The sequence below is a fragment of the Cupressus sempervirens genome, chromosome 11 (genome assembly GCF_028749045.1).
Source record: "Cupressus sempervirens isolate cs-2001-9-10 chromosome 11, ASM2874904v1, whole genome shotgun sequence".
Taxonomy (NCBI): domain Eukaryota; kingdom Viridiplantae; phylum Streptophyta; class Pinopsida; order Cupressales; family Cupressaceae; genus Cupressus; species Cupressus sempervirens.
The window spans coordinates 450600235-450625467 of record NC_143128.1 but is presented as its reverse complement, the minus strand read 5'-3'; the positions used below and the strand labels follow the sequence as shown (position 1 = coordinate 450625467).

The window sequence follows — 25233 nt, the reverse complement described above, 5'->3', positions numbered from 1 at the left end:
TTGATGTTTCGTCATTGGCTTGTTCTCCTACATTCTTCCTTGAGGCGTGTTCTTCGTTGTCAACTTGTGTAGCATGTGGGAATTTGCTTATGCGAAATTTGTGCTTACATGCAACCTTCAGTGGCTTTACATGTGGCTTTATGGATCTTGTGTAGACCTACTTCCATGTTTGAGGCTCTTCTTATGCATATTCATGTGGTCATTGATTTCCCCTTTGGGATAGGACCTATCTATTGTAATACGTTTCCTTATTTTGGGAAATTGTGATCTCTTATCTGACCTATGTGTCCTAGTGGCTATATATTGTAATGCAGTTAATGTTTAGAGGTGGAACTCTAAGAAGACAAGATCTAGAGGTTAAAGTCTCAAGCATTCAAGCTCGCATGTTGATTTTTTGTTGTAATTAGAAGGTTGCAACCGGGTAAACCTTATGTCCCACATATTGTAATCAAATATCATTGGATTTGCATATAATTAGTTGAAATCAATCATTTCCTATATTTCGCGTGTTTACTATAACAAGTGGGTTTGGACACCCCTCCTTGAGGTTTCTCCCTACCTACCTTGCATCAAGATGTGTATCAGTTATAGGGCCTTGAACAAAAAGACAACTAAGAACAAGCACCCCATACCTAGAATAGATAAATTGATAAATGAATTACATGGAGCTTGCTACTTCACTAAGATAGATTTGAGGTCAGGTTATCCGATCAAGATGAAAGCAAAGGATATTGAGAAGACAACATTTTGGTGTCATCATGACCATTTGGATTTCTTGGTAATGCCATTTGGGATTACCAATGCCCCTACTACATTTCATACTTGCATGACCGAGTATTTAGGAGGCAGTTGAGAAAATTTGTGTTAGTCTTCTTTGATGACATCCTAAGATTTGGCAGGACCTAGAAGGAGCACTTGGAAGATAACAACAAAGCACTTCAGGGTACACAACAAATATGCAAAGACCCTCTTATGCATCCCAATGATATGATCTAGGATTAGCCATTAAATAGCTAAGGATTCCAACTATTTAGGTTATGTTTGGTGTAGTACAAATCAAGTTGCATACATCACACTCCCAACAATACTTACATAAGGTACTTGAGCCATACCATTGGGTGTTGATGAACACTAATTTACATACAAACTTTAGTCCCTGCTGAAATAGGAACACTAAAAGGCCTACAAACTAACATGTTAAATCTCTTAGAAATCAAGTTCACACAATTACCCTGCCCCAGTCAAAGCTTTTTGGTCACTCTCTCCTCTAATCTTCATGTCTAGAATGTAATTGGCTACTCCCAAGACCATCTGATTTAAAAGTTTGATAGGAAGGATCCAAAGACTCATTTGAGTTAGAACAGCCGAAGCAAGAGGCTAAGGTGGAAGATTATGTAGCAGAATTACAGAAGCTTGTGGTAATGATTTCTAATGTGTAGGAGAAAAGGCTTATAGTTTTCTTTGTGGAAGGCTTAGTTGAACCCCTTAAAGGTTTGGCAAGGGGATTTGATCCAAGCTCATTGCAAGTAGCCATCAAAAGGGCTTTAATTTTTGAAGACTTGGTGACTAAAGACAAATTGAGATCCAAGCAAGCATCTCATATGCTATCAAAGAATTTGTTTGAAAAGAGAAAACTGCTGCTTAAGCCAAATAAAGAGATGTCTAAAAATGAGCTGCGAAGGAAAAAAGGTATGCTCCGCATGTAGAGATCCATGGCGACCAAGTTATAGGTGTTTGGGAAAAGGAGAAACACACACACACACACACACACTATATATATACATATATATATATATATATATATATATATATATATATATATTATATAGTCTCCTATGAGAACACACATGAAGTAATGTGGGAAGGTGTGGATCAAAATCTGAGGTTGCTTAAGGACAAGCAACATCTAGGACAGGTGAACTGTGATGTCCCCAGTTAGAGTCCAGGTCAGCTAGCCTAACTATTTGCATAATAACTAGTAGATAAATAAAACATTAAATAATAAATTACTAATAAATATAATTATTGAATAATTGGGATGACAGCTCCCTTTGAGCCAACCTTGCTTAAATTTTAACGGTTATTTAGGCCAACTTTGTGACAGTTTCAACTAAGGCCGACTTTGAAAAGATCAGTATACATGCATATGCATGTGCATGAATTAGGGATCAACATTTCTGAGTGCATTCAATGAATGCACTTCTCTTGGACAAAACCACAAGATACCTCTGATCAAGTAGGACGAAATCCCTACTTTACTCAATTCTGTAACATTCAATCCATTTTCATTGTTAGAGTCTAATTGACCAGGTCATTCCAGATCTTGGTATCATCGCTGGCACATAAAGGGCAATATCTTATCTTCTGTGCATCCAAGATGGCAGCAGGAGTGTAGGGGAAAGTCAATACTCAAGCATAGAACTGAAGTTCTCACAGCATCCCTTCAAGGAGGCGTTGTCTGAGTGATTCAATTATTTGAGTAGCATGGCAGGCAGTAGTTGTAAAGGTCTGAGCACATAATACACATTTCGGTAGCTGGGTGAGGATAGACTTTTTGCTCAGACTGAGGCTGTACAAAGGAGACTTTCCAGAAATTGAAGCATAGCATAAACTTCAAGGCAATTGGTGCTTGCACCTGGAAATGCAAGCTATCACAGTGATACCAATCCAACCTAACAAGGCTATGGAGCAGCATCCCAGGAAAAAAACAGTATGCTACTAATATTGCATCTCCAACGTTCGCATTAATAAATATGCTGGCTTAATAATCTGAGAAAATAACAAATTTAGTTCATCTCTTTCATTGTGTATCATGGATAATCATAGATAGGTCAAAAAAATTGATTCTTGGTATACTCATTAGCTGATTGTTTTGTTTTATGTGACTGGGCAGAGAAGCTAAAATTAAAAAGGAGTATGGATCATGTTTTCAAAAGAGATGAGTATAAAAAAAAGGCCACGCATTTTTTCTTTGGATGTGTGATTCATTGGACATGGATGCATCAAGCATATGGGTAAGAAAAAAGCAAAAGTCATTTTAAATGGTTGGGAAGAGTTGTAATTTTATTTTTAGGCCAATACATGAGATTGAAGTGTATTTGGTTTCTAAGATTAAAACATATTGAGTCAATCATGGTGATAATTGACTGTGTAGTCGTTTCCAGCTTATTTCCTTCAGCTGTGTGCTTCTGAGGACTTTATTTTGTTTCTCCTAGACTTGATGTGCTTGGTAGAGTCAGATTTTTCTTTATCTATAGCTACATTTATGAAATTGCTCGCATGGCAATGGAAGAGTGTGTGCAGATTTTAAGGAGTAATACTCGGTTTTGATAGAAAAACTTTGATTTTTGTTCATGGTGTGAAGACAATACTCTTAGTATCAATGACATAAGTCTGAAGTGAAGTGTGAACAGAGCATGCTATCAAAATAATAGAGGCTCGAGCAGTAAATTCTGGGTGTTTTGATCACTGCTTTTGGTCATTGTCAACGGAAAAATATACTGCATGTGTATTTTTGCACTCACATAGAAGCTGAGTTATGAAGCTGATTATATTAATATATGATGAAAGTCAAGCAGGTTACAGCAATTGTGAATATCATTGCAGTTGAGATTTTGTTGGGAGTTGTGTGTTGGAGCAGTTTTTGTAATTTCTCTTTCTAATTTGTCCTAGAAATTGCCCTAAATCACAATCGTAACATACTGGGGTTAGGGTTTACCCAAATAGATGTTTTCTTTTAATTGTGTGATCCATTACTTGAATTCCTGCATTCACCACATAAACACAATACCAACATATAAAAGGATGTGTACATATATACATATATTCAATGATACAAACATTATTCATAAATTAATCAAGGATTAGAGTAAAGAGAATATATCTTCATAATCATGTGGTACTTAAATGATATGTGAGTTCCAATTAAAGAGGATGTGGAGTAAGAAAGCACAGTACGGTGCCCTAGGATCACAGTTCTCCATCTATACATCCCCACCATTCTTTAGTGATTGGAGTTAATTATGTTTCACCACTAATCCCTCAATGTACAGGTTGGAAGGTACTTGCAATAGGGTGCCCCTAGTGGTTCTCCCTTAATTACAGTGCAATAGGGTGTGCTCATAGTTGTTCTCCCTTAACTGCAACTACAATGTGATGCCTTTAGTGGTTCTCTCTCAATCATGGTGCAGTAGGGTGCCCTCATACCTATTCTCCCTTAACTACCACTACAACACTTAGCAGTACTCCCTCAATCACAGCGTTGTAGGGTGCCCTCATAGTTGTTGTAACATGCTAATATTTCATAATAAATGATTAACTGGAAATATCTTAAAATAACATTCTTTACAATGTAACATGAAAGGACATTATAACTACTTATGCATTTATCAATTTTCCTTTTATTGACATAACAAGTAAATGATTAACTAATCTAATGGCTTTAATCTATATGAATGGAAATAACCATTTCATCTAACTATAATTCTTTACTAGAATTTGCAAGATATTAAAATGAAATAAAGTACCCAATTTATAGATGATTGCAAAAGACGGCAACCTTGAGTTCTACAAGCCTCGGCTAACAAAGGATAAAAGAATTACCATTGGGCTTAATCTCCCAACCATGGACCCTTAAGTATCCCCACACAATCTCTACCAAGAAAGGGCCTCCCTACCCTGGGAATTAGGCTTGGAGCACCACTATCCAGCCAGTAAGCATCCTAATGTTAGAGTGTCAGCTAGTTAGTTGGCGAGGTTGTGGACATCTTCTAACTACTAGCACTCCAACCTCTAGTGATCACAGCAACAAGCATGCCACTAACCTACATTGGCCAAGGATTTGTGAGGGCATTCTACACCCAATCACCCACCACTCGACTTGACAACAAGACTACAGTAAGGACTCTCATGAGCTGACACAGTTTATTTAATAATTTACTTTCTTGTTTCAGTTACTGATGATTCCTTCTTTTATCATGCAGGAGTATCCTTTGTTCACAACCTTCATCTCAACCATAGCGGTCTACCTGGATGATTCATCAAGTGGATGTATGAGTAATGGAATCACAGCCAATAATCTACCTATCTAGCCTTGGCTTATTAAAGAGAAATATGAATTTATATCTTATTATGCGTGGCCAACTCTTTTTCCATTCTAGGGTTGGCATTTAAAACAGAAATTTGGAAATGTTTAAGCATTCATAGAACAGCCATTCATTCACCATTCTAGCATTGGTAACAATACGATTGTTTCGTTTAATCAATTCAATGATCAGTCATTATGGCTTGCTAATACACATTGGTGTAGAAGTTTGTTCTTTACAAATCTAAATCCCAAAGGTATAGAATTCTCATCACAAGAAGCACATTGCAAAATACTCCTTGTAAGTTTGCACCCATACTAGTGTACATTTCAATAATACTTTCAAAAAAAAGATCCTGGTGTACTGGTCGAATGCCAAACATCATCCTCACTCATCACTTGAGGGAGACCGACATCAAACTCAAATAATAGATAATCATATGACAAAGTAACATCAATACCAAACAGGGGATTGTTCACAAAGTGATCTACACCTGTATGCTGATCTAAACTAGATAACCTTGAACCATGGAAAACATCATGTCTAAACTGGTCCACCTCAACTTTAGCATGCCTCTATAAATCCCCACTATTCACTGCACAAAGATACATAGTATGTAAACTCCCCTTTGTGATACCCTGTAACCATGGTTACGGGGAGACTCGTCTCCCCCCTAAAGAACATGTCTCGGAGACGGAGACGCGTCTCTGAGACCTCAAAAAAGGTTGGAGACTTCATGACGAAGTCTCTTGAAGTCTCCCAATCTCCTAGTCCAAAAACTAAAGCCACCCCAAAGTCTCCTAATTAAAAATAAATGTAAAATATAATATTAAAACATTTTATGTATTTTAGCCCTAATTTTAATGTTTTTTAATGCAAAAATTAAGACCAATGACAATTTAAATGAGTTTTTGGAGAGCGTGATATCTAAGATCTTGAGATGGATGATCACAACCTTGTGGAGTATATGATAGTACCATCAACATACTAGTCCTAGATAGATTTCTGGTTTTTGTTTACTATACTAAGTTTGTTCATTTTGATTTAATTATCGGCAATTTAGCATCAAACTATACTTTTTTGAATTTAAAATTTTGATATGTAATGATAATCGCAGCAGTTATCATATGCAATATTCGGAAAACAAGTATGACTATGAGATATAGTATTGCGATTATGTGAGTTTTGATATATTTGACTCTATATTAAGGTGATATTACTATTATTATTTACTTTACTCTTTTAGTTTTACAGTATTACTATTTTGTATTCTTTAAACTAATTTAAAAAAGTTGCCGTCTCCAAGTACCCCCGTCTCCTATTTTTGAAAAATTGGCATACCGGTACCAGTACCAGTATCAGAGACCTCCAAGTCTCCTCGTCTCCTAGTGACCTTGCCTATAACAGATACCTCCTACCTCGATACTCAAACTTCATCTCCATTGAGAACAAGCTAAGGAAAAACTCCTCAATATCTTGTATCCACTACATCCCTAACACAACATCCATTCCTCCCAAGTTGATCATATAAAAATCTCAGTGCGTCTATAATCACCAAGAAATAAAGAAAGATGTCATATGCGCTTGGTTGATGTAAGGTTGTAGCCATTTGTCACCCTAACTTGAACCCAATAAATTCCTTTGCCTGCAGGCCACATAAGCTAACAAAACCTTCATGTGTGAAATTATGTGTGGCCCAAGTGTCTAATGTGGAAATGCAAGGATGTCCATCTACCAATTCTAGCACTCTAATAGCGAGAGGAAGTGGTACAACAATAGACAACAATATAGGTGGCAAACTAGCATCAAGACCAAACTCCATAAGGATTCTCTGAGCAACATCAACATTTGAACCAACTAGTTTTTGTGAAGATTCATCCTCAACCTCATCATGGTACGCCAACATAGAACGATTTGCTCCTCCCTTAGGCCTCAAAGGGTAGGAGTGCTCTCTTTTATAAGGTTCTTTGCACCAATAGCAAAGTTGTCTCCTCCTTAAATCTTCACGAATTACCTCATGTTTAATAGCGGATTTTCTTTTTTCATCAATGTATGGTGGGCGTACCTCATCTACAAGTGAAGTGGTAGGTTTAGGGGGTGCTTGCCTCTTAGGAATGAAAAGCTCCATGTTCTTGGCCTTTTTGATGGCCCCTTGCAAGAAAAGCGGATCAAATGCCTTTAGCCACCCTCTATGTAGCTCTTGTAACCCCTTTGTAAATAGTATAACTAAGTGTTTCTTTGTCGCCTTAGGAACCATGAAAGAGAGTCTCAAACACTCACTAATGAAAGACTCTAGGTTGCCTGACTACCTAAGTTGAGCAAGGGAAGTAAGTTTCTGGATCCTTCTAATCAAATCTCTCCACTAATCTATCTACAAGCTTCTGGTAGGATGTAATATGATCGTGATGTAAAGTGACCAACCCATGGTACCACCAATCATAGGCTATACCATCCAAGTGCAACACAACAAACCAAATAGCGTCCTCCTCAGTCATATGATGTAATGAAATATATGTATCAAGCTTGTTAACCCAAACTCTAGCTGTAAACTTCCCACTTCCATCAAAATGTGCCAAGGTCATCTTGTTGGTTGCTTGCTTCAAATCATTCTATCTAGGCCTCTGTCTCATATCAGGTCCAAATCTTCCTCTAGAAGGCTCTCTCTTCTGAGTCACGAATCTATTCAAACTTTATTTTACTACCTATGGTAATGCATCTCATTCTGCAAAATGAGCTACCATCATCAGCAAAGGGTAGTGGTCTCAATCTCAACACTAACCACATCTGATTCAAGTCTCAATAAAGTAGGATGGAAAAGTTTGTCACATATACTTGTAGGATCCTCTCTATCTTCAGCTCTACACCTGTGAGAGCTAACTGAAACAACCCTCATACCCATGTCTTTGCTATGACCTCTAGGGAAGGAGATACTTGTAATGTATCAAAGAGCTACTGTAGTACATCAGCAACCTGGTGTTGGCCAGTTGACATTGTCCATCTACAATACCCTAAACATATCCCTAGCCTCTTTTTCTATGCCATTACCTGAACCGCCAACATCTGTCACCCATAGTGTCAAACTGTGTCTCATGTTCGCCTTCACCTGGTGGTGAAGTTCTACCCCTACAAGTATAATGAACTCCTGGTATAGATCTTTGTGCCATAAATGAACCCCATTCCTTGTAAGCTAGCGAGAAACTGCTCTAATACAACTGTAATAACCCCAACCGGTTCTAACTTCAATTCTAGTGGTTGGCATTTTGTCAAACACTTATCATGCAAGCTATGATACCACTGTAATGAGCCCTGCTGGTTCTACCTAACTATTTTGTAAAGTAATACTATTTTCTTGGTTTTTTGAAGGGTTGTGAATTTTTTTTGTTTTTTTGGATTATAAGCATTTTTTGGTTTTTTCAGAATTTGAAAAGAATATAGGAACAATGCATAGAAATAAATTGCAATTCACACTCTTATTTATAATTATGCAAATATATACAATGAATTGCAGCTATATGAAATGCACAACTTTTTGAATTGGAATTGCAATAAAGAAATAAGCCAGGATGCACAATGGACTCTAATATTCAAATGTATTGATCATAGCTAGGTTCCAATATTAGCATGGTTCTCTCAGCAGTAAAAGGAAAACCTGAGATGATGAAACACAGGTCAAGATGCACTATCAATTCACTTTTAAACTGACCACAGCCATATATACTCGAATGCTGCTCCTCTAGGAATAATCGCAGCCTCTTAAAATTTGATGCCAGCTACTTAGAATGCCCAGCAAACACCATTTCTACCTCAGAATTATCAGAATGTTAACCATCTCAGTCTCCTAGTGCTAGAATGTTCTTCAGCAGGTACTATCGATTCAACAGCAGCAGATAGTAATGATTCTTTGCTCAAAACTTCAAATACAAATACCAAATCGCTTCAACAGTGTAAGGACCAGACATTGCAAAATTCATTGGCAAAATTCACCAATTCAAAGTGCTCTTCTTGCCAAGAGAAAATGTTCTCCAGCAGTAAACCCTTGAATGCTCATAACTTGCAATCTCATCAAAAACATAAATGTATTGAGATGGATCATACTTTTGCAAGGAGTTCAATTTATAACATTTAATTCAAAAGATTCATCAAGACACCCAACAGCTAAGGCTTCAAGCTTACACTTTTCACTTAAGAAGCTTCATGTTCACACCATTCATTTAAAACATATTAGGTTATTTAATTAAGTAAAACTTAATAAATAACTTCCATAATGCTCCTATTGTCAAAGCTCTATGAAATACAAAACTAGCTTGACTCAAGGTGTACCGCTATGCACTGCTAAAAATAGAAACCAACTCTCTTGGCTTACTATAAATAGTAAGTTGACCAAATAGAGACCCCCAAATCTAAGTGTTATCTCACAAGGGTTGCAATGATGAGCTAACTTACCCATACTACCGAAACTTGTTAAATGGTGGACATCACATGTTATCTCTCTCTAGTACTAAGAATTTGAACTGCTGAACGATTGTATTCTTCTATTTGATGATCCTTGGAATGGACACTAGAACGACTTATTTAATCCTTGTTTGTTGTTTGTTGGTCTTCCTCTGATTGATGCCTTTGACTCCCTTGAGATGTATCACCACCTAGAACAAATGATGGCAAGTCCCTTTAATATCTTGCAAATACGAATGACAAGTCATGTTAAGAGGCATGAGTCATGCCTCCTCATACTTAAATTATGATCTTTTCATCTTCAATGGCAACCTTTTGTTAGTCCTTGCTGACTTGTCATGAGTAGAGAAAAGTAATCACTTCAGTACTTAAATCAAGTTTCTTCTTTATTGTTATGTATAAACATTGACCATCATTATACCTTAATAATACTTATTACCAGCCTTACAAGACTCGACAAGTCCTTGCCAGATTCGACGAGTCTTGAGGCGGCCTAGGCAAAATGAAGCAAATGGCCTCTTGACTCGGACTCGGACGAATCTTGGCCGAGTCTTGGCTTGTCGTCGGTAGATATTGTGTAGCCGACGGGTTGATGTCGTCGATAATTATTATGTAGCCGACAGGTCCCTTCGGGAAGGTTATTGTTATGTAGCCGACAGGTCCCTTCGGGAAGGTTATTGTTATGCAGCCGACGGGTTCCTTCGAGAAGGTTCGGGAAGGTTCTTCGAAAATTATATATACACCCTCCGAGATCATTGTAATCATGATCAGAAGCATAATGTAATGTCTTCGGTATATGCGAATAATAAAAGGAGTACTACTGTTACATATTCTTGTTTCATTGTCTGTGTGCATTAATCTATTTACCCCATACAGTAAACATTTTGGCGCCATTGCCCATGGACCTAGAACGAAGGCAGAGAAATGAAGACTAATGCCGAATCAACTAAATAAAAATAAGAATAAGCTGAAGCAAAAAGATGAAATACGCACAACACAAGGGAATTTAATTTTGGCACAACGGGCCGAGCACAGATGGAGGTTTCAGCAGATTGTCAATGGACATCGAAGTACCGAGGAATTGTTGGAGGAGACTCGACAGCAGGTGGAATTGGTGGAAGAAGCAAGGGAGGAATTTTTTAACCTATATTCACCGAGGGAAGAGAATTCAAACGGAAGGGAATTAACTCGCACGGCTCGGAGTGCCCAGGGAGCACGAGCGTGGAGTGAACTCTTCGTCCACGATACACTTCTGGAACGGACAATTTTGCTTAACAAAGACCCTTCTTCACCAAACAACGCAGCTATTGGGAATAAGACAACTGCCTGAAACGATGTCGGTGTCGAAGTGCAGAGCGTTGGTGTCAGAATACAAAGTGTCAGTTTCGGAGTGCAAAGCGTTGGTGCCGAAGTGCAAAACGTCGGTGTTGGAGTGCAAAACAGCACCGGTGGAGCAATACTGAACAACGCGCGTACACAAAATCAAGTAATAATGGCAGAACCAAAAGAGAAGTTGCCATAGTTTGATGGTGATGGAACAGCCGATCCAATTAGACATTGTAAGACATGTGAAACAATTTGGACGGCGAATGGCATAACTGACACAAATGAATGGATGCGACAATTTCCAGCAACCCTAAGGGGTGTAGCAGTTGATTGGTTTACCAATATGGATCCCCAAAAATTAACCAATTGGGTGGAAGTTAAAAAGGAATTTATCACTGAATTTCAATTGTTGCACGACGACAATGAGATCGTAGCAGAGATATACAACACAAAGCAAGGAAAAAATAAAACAGTTCGAGTATATGCCAAAAAATTAAAAGAATTAATAAACAAGATGGAAAGTAAGTCAGCAGATGGGCTGCAAAAGAGATGGTTCATTGAAGGACTACGCCTGAAGTTACAAAAGAAAATGAAGATCATGCCGCCATCGTCATACACTAAAGCATACAATCGGGTGATGAACTTAGAAAGTGAGCAAAAAACAAAAAAAAGAGTAGCTCATCTGATTCAGATGACGATGCGTCTTCGGAAGAAGAGAGCAGCAATGACGAAAAGGGCAGGAAGAAGGTCCGAGCTCTCTAGAAGGATATGGTCCAAATGATGAAGGAATTTAAGAACATGCAGAAAGAGACGAAGGGAAATGAGCTATTGTGCACAAAATGTAAGACAGAAGGTCACATGAAAGGATCCTATCCAAAGAACCAGTTCTGCAAGATGTACCAGATCATGGAACATTCCACAAAAGAATGCCCCTTCAATATGAAAACAAGAGGACCTCAACAAGTGCTCCTGACCCAGGAGGCTTTCGCGTCAAGAGGGAGCGGAAACACCAGTAATGAGGCTGCCACGTCGGGAGGGTACAAAAATAATAAACGAGGGCAAAACAACAACAATGCCAAAAATAATAATCGGAGCCGCAGCCGAATTCAATATGATGCGAACTGCTGCCTGATGGTACAATATTGAGCATGCAATTTGTGGGGCCACTTTGCCTGAGACTGTACAACGACAAACGCACCAAAGTTGTTATGTAGATGGTGCGGTCCTAGAGATCATGAAGATGCCAAGTGCTCGAAATCAAGAGTGAATTTGATCAGCATCGAGACAGACGAAGAGGAGATTCTGGCAATCACACGGAAGCAAGCAAAACTATACCTCGACCCGACGGAGGAAAAGAAGAGATTAGAGGAAACACGGGTGGAAATTGAGAAGGCGACGCAGGCGGAGAAAGTACACTTGAAGGACACTACTGGTACCTTAGCAAGGAACTGCGCAGAACAAAACATCATACGGCAGATATTACAAATTGAAGTACCAATCAAAATAAACGATCTGCTGCTCACAATGCCTCAACTTCGATCGGCACTCGCAAACATAGCCCCGACTGCTAAATTACTGGGAGAACACAGAAGGGAGGAGGAAAGTGGAGCAAGTGTAGCGGACGGAAGGGAAAAGGAAAGCAGAGCAAGTACTGCAGATCCAATGCTGTTAGCCCTCACATCCGAACGGCATCCGATGGTCGTCGAAATGGGAATTCGGGGAACTGTTCTGACAGACACAATTGTGGACGGAGGTTCAGGGGTAAACGTCCTACCAGAAGATACCTGGAAGAAGTTGGAAAAACCGACATTGTGGCCACCTACATTCCAGTTGCTCACGGCAGACCAACACGGGATCAAACCGTTGGGAATCATGATGGCACAACGAGTGACTATTGGAACTCAGTCATTCCTACTTGATTTCGTAGTCATCCCGCTAAAGAAGAGAGGATATGACACCATTTTGGGCCGGGGATGGCTTGTACAAGCAAAGGTTAAGCATGATTGGAAGAAGAATACACTATCACTGGAAAGTAAAGGACAAAAATTCATCATTGATTTACACACGCAAATGGTGGGCGAGGAAGCTCTCTCATCTGATTCCAAAGAAGAGGATGAAGGAAAGCAGCGATTGGAACTCAATGAGGAAAGAGTCCTACTGTTGGAAGGTGGATTGACGGACGATGATTTGGATTCGGTGAACGGCCTTCTCCACTGGCAGATGGAGGATTACGAGCTCTTTCCGAGCTGTAATATGTTAAGGGTCGATGAAGGTGAGAAAGAAGAGGAAAATGAATGTCCGGAGGAATACAGAGAAGTGGAAGAAGAAAAGGCGGTTACGGCTAAAGCTTAAGGGAAGAACATACAGTATGAACCCAGAAAAAGGAAAGATCCCACCGTACGGAACACAATAAATGGACCGCGCGAAAAGAAAAGGTTACAATGCACCATGAATGTACTAGAAGGTGCTAGCAGCAAAGAAAACACATCGTACGGTTTGCACAGGAAACAAAGAGGAAGGGCTTAATAAAAACTTCAGCAGTACGGAGTGAAGGTTCTAAAATCAAGAATACAATTATTGACGGCAAGGAGTGGCAACCGATGGAATTCATGGTACCGAGTGTTGAGAACAAACAGGGCGATATGGAAAACCTGAGGGAGAGATCGTGTAACTTAAATAAACTTGATGAGCCACGACTGCAAGCACAATAGGCCATGAAGGTGACACAGAACAAAGCATGGCATGATAAACACCTGAAACTGAACAAGTTCCAACTAGGACAGCTGGTGTTGAAGTATGATGAACGGAACAAAATCAAACCGGTCAAGTTCAGAGTCAAATGGGTCAAACCGTACCAAATACGGAAAGTGGGCGATAGCAGAGCAATAAAGCTATGAACATTGGACGGGCAGGAAATTTCGGAAACGATGAACAATTCCAAGTTGAAAATATATCATGCGTGACCTGTTCCGTCGATGAATAGCAAGGAGCAATAAAAAAAACAAAAAAAAAAGTTTTAAAGTCATTGCACGACAACATCAGCACACTGATAACCACCATTCGGCCAAGAAAAAAAATGTAATTTAAACATGTGTGGACCGTATGGCATACGATGGTAGGGAGAACAAGACTGTACAGCGTACGGTGACAATGCAATCCACACATCTTGAAAGGACCGTACAGCGTCTACAGTGGCAGGATAGAACTGTACGACATACGATAAAGAAGACACAGGCAAATCAAAGAACGCAATGTGTACGGTGAAAAAGGCCATACGGCAATTGAAAAGACATAAGGTGTACAATGAAAAAGTTTGTATGGCAATTGAAGAAGGAAACCATACGTAAGCCCTGCAAACATGTTGCGACCACTGTACAGCTAGCAAAAGGGGAAGGAAAAACACTTAAAGGTGTAGGATTGTACAGTGGAATCAGCGGAAAAACAAATAGGTACAATGAAAGGGAAGAAAGGGGCAAAAATACAGACCGTACGACCTTGAAGGGCAAATGCGTCCAAAAGCAAGTTATCACACCAGGGAGGCCGTATGCCCCACAACACAGGTGAATGATGCAGAGGATGTAGCCGTACAATAGAAAGAAATACAAAAAGGAGCAAAAAAAAAAAAACGACAAATCAAAAATGTTCAGAATGAATAATATTTGATGCCGAAGGGAAGGGAAAGACATAAACAGGTAGAAAACGCAAGCAGCTGCTAGAAAGCGTGGAATTGGAAGACAATGTCAAAAATGGTATGTTCCATAGAGTTTTGTGTGGCTTTGAGAGTGCTAATTTGGTCTTGGCGGTGGGGGCACTGCCCCTCAACCTCGCCCTCTATCGCGAGCAAGCCTAGGGCGCTGCCCCAAGACCCCGCAAGGGCAATGCCCACTAGACCCCCAATCAGTGCGATTATCAACCATGGGAAGTGTGACTAGTTGATGAGACCTAGAGCTACTGCAGGCATAGTGTGCTAGAGGTGGAAAGATCAATGGAGCAAGCCTTTCGAGAGGGGTGATACGCTTTGAGGCACTTGGAGTAGGTGTTGGACGTGAAGCTATCTTGGTGGATGCATAGAGAGCTCAGGAGGAGCTGATCATCCAGTTGAAGGCAGTACAACGACACTTGGCTCAGTGTACCCAGGAGTTGGAAGCAGAGAAAGCAGCACAGGTGGCTATCAAGGTCAGCTTGATTAAGGAGATAGTATTGTGTTAACAGAGGCTACAGATGAAACGTGGTTTGGAGACTAGTTTGGTGCAGGCACAGAACGAATGTGAGAGTGGTGTGACGGAAACATATATATCTTGTTGTAGTTAGTCAGTTAATGTACTATGTTTTGTTAATCTGTCTCGGATATTTTGTAATTGTCGTCTGGAGACGACTTTTTTCTTTTGGGGGGGATGATGTCATCAGTAGATATTGTGTAGCCGAGGGGTTGATGTCATCGATAATTGTAATGTACCTGACGGGTCCCTTCGGGAAGGTTCTTTAGAAAGTATATATACACCCTTCGAGATCATTGTAATCATGATCAGAAGCATAATGTAATGTCTTTGGCATATGCGAATAATAAAAGGAGTACTGTTGTTACATATGCTTGTTTCATTTCTGTGTGCATTAATCTATTTACCCCATACAGTAAACATGGCTAACTCGCCAAGTTAGCTAACTCGGCTGACTCGCCAAATCTCGTCAACCTGACTCGACCGATAGTCAAGGTCCAAAAAGGACCAAAAAAAGTTTTTTAATGTTTTTCCTTTGTATGTAAAGCATAAGTAAGACCTAAAAAGGTCATTCTATCACTTGCAAAGACAGAGAATAGAGAAAGAAAAGTTGAGGGAATAATATTGCAGTTTTGGGAGATAGATTAGCGAATCGGTTGGCTCTCATCTATAGGTTGTTGATTGTTTGTGTCACTTTGTAACTTGCATATAAGCATTGAGAGGAGTTAAAAAGAAGCGTTTGGAGGAGGCTTCTTCAAACTTGAGTCACATTTCCATTTCTGAAGCAAATTTGAAGAGGTAAGATACATTTTTTTCTTGTTATTTTGCAATTTTTTTTACATTCATATATCTTTTTTTATTTGCATGTGTTTGGACTCTTTAGATTTGTTCCATTTTATGGTGATGAAAAACTTGAAAAGTAAGCAGCCCTAGTGTTTGTAAATTGGATTTTCTATATTCTAAATGCATTTTTTTATGGTATATGGCAGCAACAGCAACATCATGTCTCAACTTGAGGATAGTGGAACTCGGCCTAAAACTAACCCTGATGCTAACCCTAGTGCAGTAGCAAGGGATAGGGCTTGGAAACATGTCATTCCTAGGCATAAAGGAGTTGTGACATGTTGGCATTGTATGACAACATATAATGGGGGAGGCATTAATAGATTGAAATATCAGCTTGCACATGTACCAAGGCGTGATATCAAAAAATGCAAGGACATAACTCAAGATGTTATTCATGATATGCAAGCTCTCTTAGAGGAAGCTACAAAGAAGAAATAATTTTAGAAAAAGCAACAAGAAGAGATGGCACAATTAGCTAGAACCAAAAGTGTGGAGGGCTCTTCAAGTTCCAGCTTCTACTACTACTACATCTCAGACTGTGACCACTGGGCCTCAGGTGCGTAAGCAAATATCCTCACTTGATTCCATCTTTGTTCCAAGCACAAGTCCAAGTGCACAACCATCGCTTGGGAGCATGCAAGGTACTTATAATTTTAATTTTTAATTTGTATGTTCTCTTGCTTGCATAATAAGTATACTTATATTGTTTATTTAATTTGTTTTAGGTCTCCTTATTGGCAAATTGACATAGATGTTGTTACTATTTGTGGTCTAGGGTTCAAAGCCCCTAACGATTAGGAGCTAAAAGGTCCTATTTTGGCCAATCGCGTTGTTGATGTAAAAGTTGAAATTGAGGAGCAATGTAAAGTATGGGTCGCAAAGGGTTGCACCATCATTAGCGATGATTGGACTGATAGAAGAAATAGAACACTGCCGAATGTTCTTGTCTCCTCGTCAAGTAATTCAATATTGTACTTAGAATTTAGTAAGTTAGTAATAAATTGATTGATCATTGTGATTGTACTAAATTTCTTTATTTTTTCTCAAGTTGCACAATGTTTTTGAAATCAATTGATGCTTCGGGGAAGACCAAAAATGTTGAGTATCTTTGTGAGGTAATGGATGAAGTTTTGAAGGAGGTAGGTGAAGAAAATGTGGTCCAAACTGAAATAGATAATGTAACAAATTATGTTGTTGTTGGTAATCTTCTTATGGAGAGGCACCGCCACTTGTTTTAGACCCCTTGTGCCGCCCATTGCATTGACCTCATGTTGGAGGATCTAGGTAAAATTACTTGGATAAAAAAATGTGTAGAGAAAGCAAGGAATATTTGCAAGTTCATATATAATCATGCTTGGATCCTCAACCTTATGAGGCAACACACAAAGAAAAAAGAGTTGTCTCGTCTTGTTGTCACTAGATTTGCAACAATTTTTCTCATGTTGAATTTTTTTCTTAAGGCAAAGGCTGGTTTGAAAGTATGTCTGTGGACAAATTCATCGTATGCAAAGCTCAATGCAACAATTGAGGTGGTTGATCGAGTTTTTGATGAGTGGCTTTTGGAAACCTACCAAGGAGATTGTGGAGGTGTAACATCCCGTTTCTCGGGTCTAAATTAACATCTAACATACTCAAAGAATACAGTTATTACTTTGTTCCATAGGAAGACAGTTATATCATTCATGTTCGTGTGAATAAGATCTACCGTTAAAAATCAGTTAGACAAAATTTCTTAACTTAAAAACTTGGAATACCATCAAATGAAATTATTACAGAAATTGATAACCACATACTTCGGAAAACTGAGATCGAAATCAAACTAGGGATGCTTCTGCAACCACTCGGGTTAGTCCTCAAATACACTATAACAATTTCATATGATAACTATCTTACAAACCGCTATCTTAAAAAACAAAAGATAATTACAATTAAATACCACTATATTTTAAATTAGGGCATCACATACCACTGTATCAATTAGGGCATCATTTACCTTCGGTTCAATTAGGACTTCTGATACCGCTATATCACTTAGGGTTTCCACTACCACGGATTCAATTAGGGCTTCCACTACCACGGATTCAAATAGGGCTTCTGATACCACAGACTCAATTAGGGCTTCCAATACCATGGTCTTGATTAGGGCTTCCAATACCACGGAATCAATTAGGGCTTCCGATACCGTTGTATCAAGTAGGGTTCCAACTGTCACTTAATCAATTAGGGCTTCAGATTTCTTTCCTTCCGATTAATTAACTCCTCATAAATAAAAGTGATATTACCTATTTCCGATAAACAAATGAATGCATAGCTTATCTCTGTCTGACGCATGTCCGACATCTTGAGAGAGGTGAAACATTGTCAAGGGCTTAACCACCCAACCTCGGACCACAACATATCCCCACACGATCTCTAACGAGAAAGGCCCTCCCTACTCGGAATTGACAGGGAACATCTTGCCATTCACTAGGCATCAAGATATATAACACACCATACGACTCGGCTGCAAGAGATCACCATAACAGAAATATGCATGAGCTATTAATTAATTCATATTAAATGATAAATATTGAAATGTCATAACTGATACTGGTTCATATTAATGATGATTCCTTCCTCACACCTCATCACCCATCTTCTCGGCTACACAACCGGGTGAGTCCCAGGTATCCGAATTCTCAGATCAGACGGTTCTAACAATTATTCAAGAAGATTACATACAATCATTATTTCACATTCTGTGATTATATTCTTAAAAGATCTCAAAATTGACAACATTTTTCAAGAGCGTGCATGAGCTAAAGCATTAATTATATATATATAGTTTGCTGATATCTTTCTTGTATTTTCTTTTTACAAGTTCATCTACATCTCATCACCCTAATCAGGCCATCAAGCCGGTGATTCCTTGGTGCCATCAAATTAGCTTTGATATATACTCCGCACCCTCTTCACCCTGTTCTGGCTTTTAGCCTGGTGAATTCCTTGGTGCTCTAATTAATTAACTCTTCTGAGTTATCAGACTTATATTTAATTGCATGACAAATGTTCTCAAAGAGGATAGATTATTAAGATGAAATTCAAAAAGTTGCATATTATAACAATAACAAACTTATGTTTATTCTTTATTATGGAAATTGACTGATCTCCAGCAAATGATAATGATTTGAAAAATGATATAGACGATTCTTTCATATCTATAATGAAAAGGCAGACTGAATATAAAAATCACTTGACTCTATCTCAAATCGATGTCTCAAAAGGAACTAGATAATTGCCAAGAATGGTAAGAAATCTTATACGACTGCTACTGGGATGATTGCATATACAAAACATGAAAGATTGAAAGTCGTTTCAATGAAATGCATTAAAAGGTCTTTATGTGACTCTGCTCTGTAAATAAGTAACTCAAGTATGAAGGTATCCTCCAGCCTGCGACAAGACACTCAGTCATATGCACAGTATTACTTGTTGTTGCTTCTTCAAATTACTTTTCACTCTAACTGAAAGGGCTTGAATATTAAATGGCTTGGAAGCCGTGAGCAAAATTGAACGCCAAAAGCTAGGAAATAAGGATGTCGAGTTATGTTTAAAATTCTCATATTATTGACGCGAGCTAGTCCTTACAGCTTCCAACAATTACAAGATCATACTCGGATTCTTTAATCAAATCGATTAGAATGAAAAAGAGAAAGGAGGGAAAAATTGAAAAGGAAAAGAGAATGAAAAGTTTTTCAAATAATTAATATTATTAAATTGAAAAGAATAGGGTTATAATTCAAACGTTATTAAATTATAATCTTATAGGTACATATAAACATCATTTTATTAAATTATTAAATTATAATGGTGTCGAATCATTTTTATATTTAAATGTATGTTTATAAATAATTATAAAAAACAATATAATGAAAGAGAAATTAAAATCCTTTAAGATACGTTTTGTATTTTAACTCAAATATTTTAATTAAATTATTTATTTAAATAACTCATGCAGTTCCACAAATGTATCATGTTTCAAATCGCTAAGTCCCTACCTCTCTGCCTAGAGATGGTGATGCCCTGCCTAATTCTTTTCTGACAATGCTTCCACCCCCTTTGACATGCTTCCTGCAAGAAATTTCTCCGTAATTAAATTATAAATTAGTTAATCATAAATAATCATAATAGTTAACCTTTCATCTTAGTTCCATGAATTCGTAATTAACGATCAACTAACATATCATCTTCACTTGAAATCATAACGACCAACTATCTTACCATTTCTCTAGATTATATCAAATTAAACTACCAACTGACTTCATGCGAACCTCAACGGATATATTTCAAGCTAGGTCAAAAATTGGAATGTAACAGGAGGTACTTTTCCTTTTTGTGCTCATTTTCATTTCATTTCACTATTTTTGTTGAAGTTTTAAACACTTGTTTATATTCATTGATAGTCATATTGTTCATTTTTAAACAAAAAAAAAAACACTTTGTTTATGTTCATTGATATTCACATTGTTCATTTTTAAACGGAAAACTTAAAGTTTAATATTTTGTTTCTCACAATGATTGCAAATCATAGAGCCTCTTATTGTTATCCTACGAATTTATGATGGAGAGAAGCCCACAATAGGTTACATTTATGAGGGCATGGATAATGCAAAAGAGGCCATTCAAGTTTTTTATGCAGGGAATCATGAAAAATATGGTCCCATATGGGATGTCATTGACAAGCAATGGCACAATTTACTTCATAGGCCTATACATGTAGCTGCCCACTTTCTTAATCCAACATACCAATTCAGCCCAAATTTTAAAAGGAGTTGAGTGGCCTCTATGATGTTATAGAGAGAATGTCACATGATACAATTGTTGGAACAGTTATAGTCCATGAGATTGAGAAGTTTAAGAAAGCACTAGGAGATTTATTTTCACAAGACTCATGCATGAAAAACCGGACAGAACTAATGCGTGGTAAAGACCTATGATTCCAAATTCTAATTTCTATTTTATTACCACTTTAAACTCTAGAATCTAGATTGATAAAGTCAAATTTATAGAACTGATTTAAAATTTTCTTGTTTCAAATATATGGTGGGAGATGTTTGGCAGTACGGTGCCAAATCTACAAAGTACTGCAGTTCGTATCTTGAGCCAGCCATCTAGTGCTTCATGATGCGAACACAATTGGAGTATGTTTGAGCATATACACTCGAAGAGGCACAACAAGTTGGTAGCAAAAAAGTTGAATGATCTTGTTTTTGTTCACTACAACCTTCACTTCCGCCACAAACAGATTTTGGGCACCGACACATCTCCCATTGTATTAGAGAAGGTTGATATACAAACAGGGTGGAACACAGAGGTTGATGATCTTGTCTTTGGTGATGAAGACTTGGATTGGGTTGATCAGGTGGATCGAGAGACAGAGGCAGTGGCGATGGCAGTGGAGGAGACTAGAGCACGAGGAAACTCAGTGCAGGACCCTAAGGCCAAGGGTGATGGATCTGACACTGATGATGAGGATTATGAGGATGAGGAGGATGATCATGATGACATGTCACTGAGGTTCAACCTCAAACACAGGGAGAGAGGATGGCTCTAGAGTCTTCCATGACCTATCTTAAGCGTATTCATAGGAAGACATAGGCTACTATGAGCCTTTCTTTTGATATATGTTTTGATTCCATGGATATTGTAGACATTTGACAATTACAGTATATTTCAGATTTCTATTATGTTATTCAATTTAACTTTAAGTAATTTTTTCAAAAATTCACATTTATACTTACGTGATCTATGGGAGTTGTATATGTGTGCAAAGTAGCTTCTATTTATCTCAATTATTGTCTATTTGATGTTAATTGCCTAAATTATGCATGAAAAAACTTAAAATCTTTGAATTTCATGGGTTTTTTTATTTGCCGAGTCTAAGCCCAATTTGGGCCTGATCGAGTCTGAGCCAAGTCTAAGGCTGGTAACACTTTGATGAAATTACTGTTTTGTATATTCTATGTTTTGGACTCTGAATAAAGTCAACCACCTTATAATTATATTGACTTTTCATAATGCTGATTTTTAATCTCTCCCTTTGTTCAAAATCGACCACCTTTAGACAGATTAATGTTACTAATGTTATCACCATCTTCACAAAGTTAATTCTTTCCATAAATTTTCTGACTTTTCACTGTCAATGTTTAATAGTCAGGTATCATTTTCTGGTGAGTATTTTCTTAATGTATTGTCATTGTCAGTGGTTTATTATGGATCTCAGTATTCTTATTACTATGTTACAGATTCTCCTCTCTAGCCTTGACACTTACATTCTTCCATAGACAGTGTTTGAGGGCTATCAAATTTCCACCGTATGACCAATCTCCGTGTTAGATGGCAAATAGAATATGATGCAATGACCTATAACCAATCTAACGATTATTATGTTTATCCAACGACCTATAAAGATTAGTGTATCAGCTATTTTATTATTATGTATAAATGTTTCAATTTCAGTCTTCTATGTTGTTGATAACCATAACCTAATCAGTGACTCTATGTGTGCATGTGTTTTTCTTCCTTATGTTACCAACCAACGGTGGAAGCTCAAATGAATAAGTTTCAATCTGTGATTAGAACTTATTGAATCATATACCTTTAGGTCTTGAACAGGAAATTTAGATCGTTTATGAATTTCATAGCAAAGACATGACAGTTTCGAATGAAAGATCTTATTTATGCTATTCAAAAAGCAGTGTTTTCTATTTTGTCATTACTGATAAAAAGGGGGTTTCATGTGAAGTGTTGAGAATAATCTAAAAAATATAGTTGAGTTTCGTATTTCTGAGTTGGTGCCTCAACTAATTGAAGTTGCTGCTTGAAAAAGGGTTGGTGCTCTCTATGAGTTGGTGTTCACTTATGTAATCTGGGTTGGTGCCTATTTTGTTAATGAAAAGCTATTGTATGACATGTTTTTTCCTTTTTTACTTTTAAGGGTTTTCTATAAGAAATTTGGTGTATGCATCTTTATGGTTGCTTTCTTTATGTTTTATATGATTTCATGTCATTAAACATTTAAAAGTTCTGAATACAAATTCGCACACCCCGCGCCCTCCCCCAACCCCACCTCTCAATATCTATGTGCTCTTCAATTTTCAACATGGTTTGAAGACTCAATGACTACCCACTAAATTTTATTTTCTTACAAGGTATTTTCTACAAAAATTTTGCCATGGACGAGATTTTGGCAAGTTTCTTTAAAAAACTCAATGAGTTCGTGCCATTAAATTGGTAAGTTCCTGCCCAAAACAAAAAAAAATCAGTAACAAAAATGCACCATATAGCTAGTCTCTTCCTTGAGAGATAAAATTGTGAAAATAGTGTGACCTCCGAAATGGGTCGCCAATGCCAGACCCCCACCAGATAGTGGGATCTATTATCTTAAAAGAGATCTGGTTACAATGAGGGGGTTCTGAAGTGGAGACTAGAATCAACAACTTAGAAAATTCTCTCAATCCCTACAGTAATATGATTGATAAATGATGAATAATCATACTATCAATATCAAAGATTCAAATGTCATTATTATCATAAAGCATTGTAACGACGACATTGGGGTGTTGGGACCAGATTTTGAGATGGGGGAGCAAAGGACCTCAATTTCAAGATGAGTGGGGCGAGCGAGGGGACAGCTACGACGAGCAAGGGGGGGTTATATACTATACATATCGAATTTGAAATGCTAGTTATGAAATGATGTTTGAAACATATCAAATTGAAATACTTGAACATAGAAAAACTGCAACATGAATAAGAACCATCGAACATTCAATGTAGTAACATAGTACATACCCAATAGTAACATTAAAAATCAAAATTCAAATAGAAATTAAAGTCCGCACTAGCGGTGGCATGGCTCCAAAATGACGGAGGTAGGGGTACTCAGGTACTCCAAGTAACTAGTGCAGGGACATCCCACGAGTAGGTACTTCGAGGTTTTGGAGGGGGGGGGGGGTTCGTAGCTTTTATTGTTATAAAGTACAACACAGCCTTCAACTTTACACAAAAAAGATAGAGAATAAATTAGAGGAAGTCATTAATTTGGTTGATTCAAAGCCACAAAACACAACCTGTAAAGTTGACCAAGGAGCTACAATAAAGTGCAAGAATTAGAACCCATCCCCAATTTTTCACTAGACAAAACATTACAATATGCAATTGATGAATTATGATGATGATTTTGAAAATAAATCATAATAAAAATATAAAAGTAGACACCTAAATATAGAAGCAAGATTCCACAAGATGATGTGATTTTGTACTCAATTTGAATCAAATTTCTGTTTGTACTTATTAAATACATTTTCTCATTGAATTTGCAAAGAAATTGTGTATTTAAAGAAATCTAGGTAACTTTTAAGTTGTTTTGCTGAAATTTTTCTGAGTCTTTGTCGAGTTCACATTTCGAAGTCTACCAAACTTTTGTTGAGTCAAAGTCAGCTAGCTATTGCTAGCACACTAGTTGAGCAAGTGTTGTATTTAATATTTATAGATCTTATGTTCTTCTCTAGAAGAACCTAGAATAAGTATTTAGGGTTTAAAAGGGAGGGACCAATATGTTGTATTGTGTAATGTCCCCTTTTTGAAATACAATTTAATAGTGTGTATTAAAATTTTAAAAAACATAATAATATAATTACAATTTAATTAAGTTTAATGCGGGATTAAAAGTCATAAAATGAAGAGTAGTAGCACTTTCAAACACAAGATATAAAAGGGAGAAGAGTTCATTTGAAAGGGATATGGACGAAGGAAGAAAGTGTTAAAACTAGAACTAGAAATACAAACAATAAGTATTGCACAATGAATTACCCTAGGAAAAACCCCCTTCAGAAAGGGAAATAACCCAGCCCCAACAAATCTGAACTTTTATTGAAGAATCTAAAATGATTTATAATCATAAAATCAAAGTGACATGAATATCATTGAAAATAACAAAGAAATCCTTATCAATTGAAAACAACATTCCATCAATAGATTTGGGAGGAATCACAAATATTAAATATTCAATGTTCAAGTCCTGGTCGATTATGAAAAGAATTGAAATTAGGCATTGAAGAAATTATGAATCCCAAAATTATAATTTCTAGAAGTTCTTTGATACACTTAATTTGCAGAGAACTTTCAGATGAAAACGAAAACCCCAATGCCACTTCCTAGCCAGAACAATATCCATATATGAGATGTAGTGAAGCAACGAAGGCAAATGATCTAACTTTGTAATATTGTATCTTCAGTAACGTCCACCAACGTCCTTTCATTTATGC

General features: G+C 37.5%; 1 protein-coding gene across 1 annotated transcript in view; it reads right to left on the bottom strand.

Annotated features, from left to right (window-relative positions):
* The window catches only part of LOC149530351 (uncharacterized), a 61007-nt gene that overhangs the window by 26096 nt on the left and 9678 nt on the right, over positions 1 to 25233 (bottom strand). The window contains exon 2 of the mRNA XM_089810795.1: positions 19963 to 20035. Coding sequence (XP_089666921.1) covers positions 19963 to 20035 — 73 coding nt within the window. The remainder of the gene's footprint in view (positions 1 to 19962; positions 20036 to 25233) is intronic.